The 10,569-nt window shown below is 42.2% G+C and overlaps 1 protein-coding gene across 1 annotated transcript in view; it reads right to left on the bottom strand.

The window, feature by feature from the left end:
- Positions 1 to 2,138: 2,138 nt before the first annotated feature.
- pebp4 (phosphatidylethanolamine binding protein 4) overlaps positions 2,139 to 10,569 on the bottom strand; it is a gene marked incomplete at both ends in the record, with an annotated part of 51,815 nt that continues 43,384 nt past the window's right edge. The window contains 3 exons of the mRNA XM_079222885.1: positions 2,139 to 2,230; positions 8,220 to 8,336; positions 9,698 to 9,743. Of these exons, the coding sequence (XP_079079011.1) occupies positions 2,139 to 2,230; positions 8,220 to 8,336; positions 9,698 to 9,743 (255 nt within the window). The remainder of the gene's footprint in view (positions 2,231 to 8,219; positions 8,337 to 9,697; positions 9,744 to 10,569) is intronic.

Genomic DNA, 10,569 nt, shown 5'->3' with positions numbered 1-10,569 from the left:
ACCAAATTAAACTACGATGGCTGACACAAAAACACATTTGGCCTTATATTGAGCAAGTGTTTGGTTTGTCCGTTCTGAGCTACTGCAGAAACATGGTGGACTCTGTAAAGAGGACCCGCTCTGTGGGTAGAAATAAACGGCTCATTCTTCAGTGACAAAAACACTATTCTTATGTTCAGATGATTGTACACGACACAAAACATACATATTAATTTGATATTCCATTTCTGCCAATAAAAACACATGTGCAAAGTGGTCAGCAGAGCACACGGTTGACATGCATTGGGCAGATGTCGCACTCAAATCCATTTTGACACTGCCCACAGCAAGTGATAAACAGGAGGAAGTCTCCAGTGAAATAAATATTCTGCACTTCTTCAGCAGCAGCGAGAAAAGGAGAATGAAGACTTGAGTCACCATGCATTTTAGATCTTGTAGTGCCGGTTAGGCAATTGAATTGATTATACAAATTCCTTTTAATTAATGTAAGTTTGAATAAATTAAGAAAATATTAAATGCCTTTCTCATATTATCAGGGGATGTGAACAGCTTTTTTTCAGAGAAGCCAATACACTGTGCACCGTTGAACTACAGCTGTCAGTTTTTCTTAATCAGAATATATCAACTCTCCTGACATTTGGAGTAAAAATAAACACATTCAAGGAAGCTGAGTGGCAAAACCCAGCTGTTTTGGCAGGATATCTCTGAGATATAAAGGAGAAAAAAATGCACAGTGTATTTGGAAGTACAAATCTTGGCATTTCAATGGTGTACTGATGGATTCAAGTAGGTGGTTTTTGGAAGAATGCTCTCCCACTTGGCATGCCTCACAATGAGTGTGGAATTATACTACACTTGCCAATTGTTAAAAATGTGATTTCATAAGTCAAATAAGATGAGTAAATCAAGGTCAAGAGCGATATTCCAACTGACGGATACTTAACGTTTTTTCAAAAGCAATGGACTGTCTGACTAAAGGGGGCCCATGCGCATTGTTTTGGTTGTTCTGCTTGTGGACGTGGCTGCTTTGACTGCTAAGTCGGGGAAGCAAACAAAGCAGATGCAGGACAATTTGATCAATGATCTCCCAGAGTTCATTGGGAGGGCACATAGGGGTTTACCAAGGCTGGCTTAACCACCAAAGGAACAAAAACCTCCATTACCTACTCCTGCCTAGCCCACTGATGAGACACCAAATTAGGGTCAATGAAACCACCAACTAAAGATTGATCATCAAAACATCAAAGTCCCTCATGTAAATCCAGCCTTTTCCAGACATCTGGGGTATTGATACAAACCCCTCCCAGAGGAGAGTTGCTGGTTAGAAACCAATATTCCTCATGGGGGGTTCTCTGACCCACCCTCTACAAAGACTCGTGAAGTCTGAAAAGTATCTAAGTATCTCCTCAGGAACGGGTTGAAAAGTTTATCCACACCATCCCCTACAGACCTGCCAGGTAGGCCTCTTATGCAACTGGACAAAGTTCAAAACCAGTTCATTGTCCCAAAGTTACATTCAAGGACACTTCAACATGTGTTAGAGCAGCTTTTACTTTGAAAATCAATCAAGGACGCGAAAGCACCTCAAGGTTTCCAATTGGGGTGAGTGGTCAATGGAAATATGATAAACAATGACACAAACATAAAGTTCCCTGCACCCGACACACCACAGGCCCTGCAGCCCCTCCTCCCTGTCCTGTCACTGTAGAGTATTTTGGTTCAAGTTCCACTGCAGCATCCGGCTGTGTTGCGGTCTCGGTTTCACCTCCCACTTCCTTTTTTTGGCCCTGACGTGTTTCCGTGCCTGAATTAGAATAAACTCTTTCCACAACGAGTTGTGATATCAGGCCGTCTTCCTTCTAATGCCGACAGTGTTTGGAAACTAATAAGAAATCCCCAGTGAGGTCAAAAGCTATCCCCCAAATCCTTTACTCCAGACCACGTGACAGAGATACAGGGCAACATCAAAACCCAACAGCTGGTGTAACACTAAGAGGAAATCTCTTTCTAACTCAATGATAAGATAGAGAAGACTGTTGCTTTAAAAAAATATGCTGTTTAATTCAGGGAAAGTGGGTAAACATCTTATTTTATGTAATTGTACTGACAGGTTCTTAATTTAGGCATCTGAGCATCTTTCAGTCTTTGTAGTTTTGGGTGAGGAACTGCAGAGTGGACACGGGCTCTCCCAGATCAAACCTCGTGATGAAGGCCTGAAGATCCCATTTGCCTGTGGGAGCAGCATGACACATCAACAAAGACATTTATTAGTATTTACAGATATTTTTTTGGGGGGGTGAGGGGGTAAATGTACATAAAACCCGGGTTTGTTTTCAGTCTGATCCAAAATTGTTTTGCAGATAAATCAAAATAAGTAAACAGTTAAACCTCACAAGTTTATTAGACATGTTTTTTTTTTTTATCATGCATAAATGTAGTACAGTCTGCTTGCAATCTCCGGTGCATCACAAGAGTGTTTCTCATGACCGCTCAGCCCATGTTTAAGGGATCTGAGGCCTAACTGAGCAGCACATGGCTCTGGGATGTGAGTCACTGAGAACAGCACTGCTGAAAATAAAACATGTTGCTGTAATGATGGAGGTGGGAACGCAAGGACGTATTGGCAAGAAGATATGATTCAATCGCCTGGACTGTTTCTTTTTTCTTCCCTCCCCTTTTAAACAAACACCAGACGGCCATCCGGCTGGTATGACAATATCACTTCTAAGATTTTGACAACCGCTGATTCCCTGCAGCTTCCCCTCCCTTTACAAAAAAAGACAAATTCACAATTATGATTCCAAGGCAACAAAACCCTGTGTGCTTAAAACGTGCAAACTTCAACAGATTCTAGAGAGAGCGAGTGTCTGTCTGTCTGTGTCTTCACATGTTTGAGTGTACATACGACAATGCTGTGCTCCAAAATCCAGGGAATCGCTGATATTATGGTATTTCCGTATGTGGAGTAATTACATGAACAGCTGCTCAAGAATAGCGTAGGAAAGTTAATCTTTTGAAAAGAAAGCCAACTATTGAAATCATCCAAATCTGTAGAGAGAACGGTCTCACACATAGGTGTTGAGTCTGACTCTGCCGAAATAGAAACCTTACTGATTTTCACCTCTTGTTGCAGCTGCTTTATAGGCCTTTGCTGGAGCTGTTTTCGCCATTAGAAAACCTCATTTTGCATTCTGCAGGATCGCGGAGGAGATCTGGGAGAAGAAAAACACTTTTCCGCCACCACTCACATCAAATGCACTCACCTCCCATCAATGCAGAAAACAATTCAGAAGGATTCATTTAGATTTCAGACAAAAAGTTCTATTCAAGGCCATAATCTTTCCGGCTATTTTCAGAACCCATTAATGTATTTAACTCTTAACTAGAGTTTATATTTCACCATCAAATTATTGGAGCGTTTTAAACATAACATGACAGGATGACTGAATTATTACTATTTTAGGGCTCATGCTCCCTTCCTGATCCCCACTACATGTTATTAGCTTATGAGACTGACACCTCGGCGTGTCCGGGTTTGCCACGAGGTCGGATCAGGGCCTGAGCTCAGCTGGAGAAGATGATGAATAATAACTGGGAGATGATCAGATGAGTACCTGAATCTTCCCAAGTCCCCTCTGTGAATGATGATTGCCTGCAGAAAGGGCTCCAATAATCAAGTGAGGGCAATGGAGTCAAGTGACCTGCCTGTATGATAGGGCATGGCCCCAGTGGCCCCTCTGGCCTGTGCCTCAGTGGGAGATAATGCACCGCCTCTGCACATCCCCAAACTCCCCTGCATGTCCAGAACAAGGTCCCTCGCCCAATAGAGGTAGCACCTCCAAGGAAAACTGAGGGGTGAGGCAACAAACTTCATACTGGATATAGAGGTATGGGCCTCGAGTCACGTGGCTGATTTGACTTGCATGGCAGTCATGCATTAATAGTCAAACTTTCTCTTTCCCTTTTCAGAGGAAGAACCAACCGTTTAGCAGTTTTAGGCAACATTTCCTCCAACGGAGAACGTCAAACTGAAGATCACTTTATTGTAGAGCAATGATCAGACGGAGAGTCAAAACCAGGCGCTGCTTGTAAGGCTTTACACGCATAATCCTGTCTAAAGCTGTGCAATCATTGGGAGCAATCCAAAATTAGGCGAATTCACAATATCTGGTGCTATCACACTGGCTGGTACCGTGCAAATGCCTAGACTAACAAATGACCTTAAAATAGGCTGGTGTCTGTCTGTTTGTAGTGTAGAGACACGTTTCTGCCTCTCCCATCTGCCTGCTCATGGAAAGGACAGATAGTGTCGGACCTGAGGGCGATGTTAAAGTCTTCCTGCCTCCCCTTTTGTTTCCACCTTGCCTCTCAGTCTGGGTATGGCAGGAAGATCAGGACTGCTGTGAGGTGACAGAACTGCTACATTTAGTGGTGTGGGCGGTGTCCCTGTTAAACCTCTTATAGTGTCTCAAAAATACTCAAAACCAAGTGATCCTGTTCATCGCAGTAGAGTAAGAGGAGCCATATCAGGGGAAGAGTTTTACTGAACATTCATATTCATAATAATGCTATCCTAATGGCATGAGGGGCAAAGTATTTGTGGGTGTCTGAGGTCAGGGGTCAGTCACAGAGCAGTGCCTCTGGAATAAAAACGGGTCTCGCTCAGAGATGCTTCAGCGGGGAAGATGACTGCTGAGGAGGGTCCTGGGTGGCGGACCGGAGTCACACTGTTTGGCTGCTGCTCTCAGCTCACAGCCAGCTGTCAATATAGCAGCCTACATTGTTACCAAATACACCGAACCGGGGACTGCGTAATTAATCATGTCATATGTGGATTTCTATTCGGTTAGTGTTCATCACCTGTCAAATTGCAGGGAATACATCAATACATTATTATATGACCCAAGCAATTCATAAATTGCCGGGATATTTGCTGATATTTCGGTTGATCAGCTAAATGATTAATCAACTAACTTGTTCAGCTCCTGCTGCTGCTCATGGTTATTTTCATTACTGATAGTAATTTGGTCTATAAATTGTGAGAAAATTGTGAAAATACCCATCACAATTTCCTACAGTTCGACTTTAACAAATTACATGTTCTATCGGTCCACCATTAGTCCACCATTTTATTCTGTTTACCATCACATATGACAAAGACAAGCAGCAAATTAAGTAACTATCAAGTATCCACTGTAACTACAAAATATTGGACACTTTTGAATTAATCTGATATTTTAGTGATTAGCTGTTTCAGCTCCTTGATTAGTCATTTCAGCAGTGAATAATAATTAGGCTATTCATGGATGGTAGGAGTTGAGGAAAAATTAAGAAACTTTTACCTCAAACCAACAAGCATTTGTTCAAAAAAACATAAATAAAAAACACAACCAGCCAAAATTTGAAACGTCAAAGTGTTCCTTTAAGGCAGCCGACTCCTGGCTGAAACTCAGGCCCGCTGTAGCAACCAAATCCTGGCTCTCTTGACTCCACGCAGCTCTGATTAATGGTAGAGGCTGTGGGTGGGTGGTAGACATGGATCTGCCCATTACCACACTGCAACATTGCAAATGGCTTCAATTACTGTGGAGTGTGCTGAGCTGGCAGTAAGGGCTCTAGGAGGCAAGATGAGCAACGTACACCATCCAGCAGCGAACTCCACTGTGATCCATTCATTCACACAACATGCTCATCGTGGACATCCTCTGCTTTGTAATTTACTATGAAAATAAAAGACGAGAACTGACTATATTTGTATCCAATAATTCGGACGCTCTTCTTTTTCTGATCAATACAGTTGAGGTCCCATTCAGGAGACAGGGGCCTGGATGTGTGAACAGTGCATGTGCAAACTACCGTGTCGGCTGAAACAACACTAGATGGCCTCTCTCAAAGCCTCAGTTTCCCTGGCCGGGGAAACGCTAACACTGTTTCCCTTGACAAACTGACTCGGTGGCACTGAACAGTAGCAGGACATATTGAGGGCTTGCCAAGTGGCTGACAAGTATCACAAGGGCCTGTGTGCCCACGCCTGCCCCGCGCCCTGGCACAGGGGCAGCCTCCAGTCAGGGACAGCCTTCCTGAGCCCAGAGTGAAGGGGATTCCCCACGATCACGCCCCTGTGCCTGGTGCCAAGAGTGCAGCCCCCCTGTAGTTCCTTGTGTAACAAACCAGCTGTCTCCATGAGTTCACTGACCCACATTCATAACCCTATCACAGGAGGCACAGCAGACTCCCACAATTCTGCACAACAGCCCTGCTCCACCTCTCATTGTTCAACCCCTTTACTATTTAAGAGATGGTCAGAGATGAAAAGAAAAAAGACGACAAATTTGCGATAAAATTGAGTCAATGACTGCGCTACTGGAAGTGGAAAACGATCATTAGGAGTCTCCCACCCACGTCTAAATGCTCTCCTTTTGCAAATCACATCAATTAATGTCATCGGCTATGAAAAATGCTCTCTGTGTCATACCACATGGAGGGAGGACAGACGCTAATAAGTGAACATACTTAACGGAGGAGGTTGGGAGACATGGGATTCCCTCCGTTCCTCTTGTCTGTGCTGGAATACCGCACTCATGACCAAGTGAAGGCCATCAATAAAGCAGGTACACCATTGAATTCAAGCAAACCAATAATAACTGTAAAATTGAATATTTTTCTATTCATAAACCCTGGCTTTCATTCTCAATGTGTCATACAGCGTCTATATCCATTATAATCCTCTTTACAAAGGCAGTTATCCTCTCCAGAATTGACCCATCAAATGAGACATTTGATTATCCAAGAGTGAATTTCTTAATTGAATTATAGATAGAACAGTTTGCATGAGAGAGGATGTGCAACAGCGGGAGTTAAACTCATCCAGTAGATTAAGGATGGGTGGATCCACTCAGTTCAATCACTCCATGATGTGGGGGCAACTTCTGTATTGGAGCTGGTTGCAGAAAATGAGTATGCTCCAGTTTATTTTGCACAAAAGGATATATTAAAATATTCTAAATAGCAGGCTATTATTCATGCTACCATTCCTTCATCTTAACTAGTTCTGACACAGTGAATACTGTAACAATACCTTCCCAAATGTGAGTTTGGATATGTAAAATACTCCAAAGTACATCTTTGACATTTCTTTTTCCAGAGGTTTCAACATCAAACAGACCTCAGCCTAATATGCCTTGATTGTTTGCTGACATAGCTGTCAAAACTTCAAACAGCACAGACTGGCAGCTCCACTCATTCACGGCCACACCGCTTGAAGTCTCACACCGCCCTGATCTCCCCTCAAATCACTGGCTGTGACCCGAGTAGAACCGACAGACGAGCACGCCTCCTGCGAGGTGCCGCACTGTACATCCAAGTGCAATTGCCCACCTCCAAGAGACTTTACTTCAGGGGGAGGAAAATTCAGTAAATCTGAACTATAAACAAAACAATAGCTCAGCTTTCTGCCAGACAAACACGGTTGTCTTTTGAAAGACAAAAAAAAAGAAGAAGACCTGCTAATAATATCAACAGTAATCAAGGTTAGAAGTTGATGTACACAGTTCATGTGCACTGACTGGGCTAACAAGACGTGGTCAAGCAGACTTGTGCAGGTGTGCGTGGGAGCCAACCATACGGGTCTTCTTGACCCCCTCAGGCATTAAAACTGCAGCAGACTTACTCACTAACCTCATTAACATTTCCCTTGTTAACTCCAAATGCTTTGATGAAATGCTCATAGTTTTTTATTATTTTTCACTATGCATAATGATGTGTCCTGAGAAAACAGCCAGAGACCAAATCCTGGGCTTAAAGGTGGTTAGATGGTGACTGGCTGCAGTGTCTTAAAACTTATTATATTATTAAAATCAATTATATAATAAATCAAATCCTAATATGGAAATATTACACCCTAAATAAAGGATTAAGACCACTCAAACAAATTACGCAATACCTACTTCAATCTAATGTTGTAAAATGACGAAACTGTATGTATGTCAGGAAATAGAATCATCTACTTGCTTAAGCCCCCCAAAATACCTGCAGCTAACAAAAGACTATTATGAGGCTAATTTGAGAGGTAGTGTTTGGGCATTGAGTTTTAATTCCTTGGTGCATTCTTTCTTTTGTTGATTTAACAACTAACTGCTGCCAGTTGAGCTGATCAGTGTTGGTAAATGCAGGGGCCAACCAGGCTGTGAACTCAAGGTGCTGGTGAGCGGACTCTTTACCGCGGGATGACTTCTCCTGCTCAGTGAGAGACACTGGTGCGTCTGGAAGCTGCTCGAACAACATGAACTGGTAGCAATGAAAAACAGATTTCTGTGGAGGGGTTGGCGATTGATAGTCTGCGCGGAAAAACAAAGAATCAGTATCAGGAGAGCTGAGATTGGTGATATTACATGTATACGATTATCTCAATGATGCAACTAAAATCTAACAGTGGGTTTAATCTATGAAATCCTAATTCTTCATCCTCTTTATGAATCTGGATTATTTTTCTAGATTACAAAAAACAATGGTAGCTGGAGATCCTTAAAATTGTCACCCTTAATTCCTTGCGTTCTCTAGGTTGTGGGATATAAGTGGGCTAGTTCTTTTTTGGATAAATCCTCTTTAAATCAACACCGACACTGAAGGACAGTAAACACATCCAAAATCACTCTCGTGGTTCACATCTGACTCTCAACTCTATTGTTGCTGTTACAGCCGTTACACTCGCTCACTAATGCCAATTTGGGAAGAATGAAGCGATTGGAAGAGTTTATTACAGTCCCAACCTGAGACACCAGATTTGTTCCCTTTTTTTGACAGAGCATTTTATACATTGATTGCTGTCAGGATGTAATGTGAATTTCAACAAATATAACAAACATGTTTCTGAAGATTACCAACCCTACCTTGAAGCTACAAGCATGTTTCAATTTGTGTTAAATTTGGCATTCCCTGTGGACAAAAGTAAGTCGTGTTTCTGAACACCAGATTCTATTTAGAAAACCTCTCATTTCACTGCAGCAGGGTCTGACAGTCTGCCCTGCTCACTCCTGGTTCTGCCTCTCCTGCGCCTCCCTTCCTTCTCGTGGGTCCAGCCGTGCGGCCTAGGCCTCCAGCAGCGTGGTGTCTGTGATGGCTCTGGTTGCTGCCCCCCTGGAGCCGGAGCTGAGTTTCTAGTGAACCTGCATAATTTCCATACGATTTTCTTTGAAACCCAGTGGCACCAATGACAGGCATTAAAAATAACTGTATGGAAATAGAAAATCTTCTTGCTGATAGTCTCTGATAGTCTTACTTATGTAGGTCATAAAGAGGCATCAGTATTACATTGAGACGGTTACATAACCAGTTAAAAGTTCTTCACAGTAGCTTTAAGGTAAATTGCTGAAAGTGATAATGAAATCAAACCTAATGTTAACTAAATAAAAGAAACAAGCTTAGACAACACAAATGACGAAGAAGAACTTGAGTCACAACCGCTGATTCCCTGCAGATATCTCTGATATACAAATATCAGATTTATGAAATTGGACAGATCCCAAATGTGGTTTGGAGTTGATCATGATACATAGTGCTAGTTAAATTGCTACAACTATTGTCATAAGTACATAGTGTCTCCTTAAATCCAGACCAGAATGACTGAGATACATTTTGTAATGAATCATAACTGTTATTACCAAGATAAAATGAATGGTCAACTGAAAACCACACTTACCAGTGAGGGTCTTTCCGTGTATCTGTCCTTTCTTGAGCGCATTGCCCTGGTAATTCAGACACAGAGTTGGTCAGGCAAAGCATTTGGGACATGTATGATGGATAGTAATGTCAGTTCACTGATAGGGAAAAAAAAACATGCTTCCTACAACACAACATAATGCCACTTTTCCTTTGTACTGCCACAGACAAATATTATACACTCTCGTAGCTCAGTGGTTAGTCCTTGAATTAGCACCAACTACCAACTTAAGAAAGGCGGGAGTGGCCATCTAATTTCGAAGACAATTGTTTTTGGAGCCAATTTTGACATTTAATAGACATATGCTGCCATATCAATGTATTTTTATCAATCATAGATAGAAAGACAATAATAATTGATGATTGCTAGTATCTAAAAATAAAAAAAAACAGTTTCCAAGCAAATTAAACCACTGAGTGGATTTCCAGGTAGCAATTCCCCATATTATTAATTTTACATTCCTGTTGCCTAGAAACTGACATCATGTCACCCGATGTGAAGCGCAGATATTTTTCATAAGCATTTTCTACTGTATATTTGACAGGTTAAACTCCCTCATACCCAGGAAGCACACAGTCAAGCATCTCACATTGCAAATTGCACACAGGAATGTTTGTTTAATAGACTTGGCTGCTTATTGCAAGACGGCTGCATCCTTGAGTGGGAGGAAAAAGGACTAAATATGTTGTCTGTGAAATGGCCCAAAACCCACTTGAGGTAAGCATGGAAGTCCCCATTGAAAGCATCAAATATCTGGTCTCAGTACCTATTTCTGTCCTCTGTTTCTCCACACACAGGCTCCCCCCACAGGGGGACAAAGGTACTGTGTTACTAGACAGCACGCAAGGACA

This window comes from Taurulus bubalis, assembly GCF_910589615.1.
Source record: "Taurulus bubalis genome assembly, chromosome: 8".
NCBI lineage: Eukaryota > Metazoa > Chordata > Actinopteri > Perciformes > Cottidae > Taurulus > Taurulus bubalis.
Note: the sequence above shows the minus strand (reverse complement) of the source record. Positions and strands in the feature narration are given on the sequence as shown.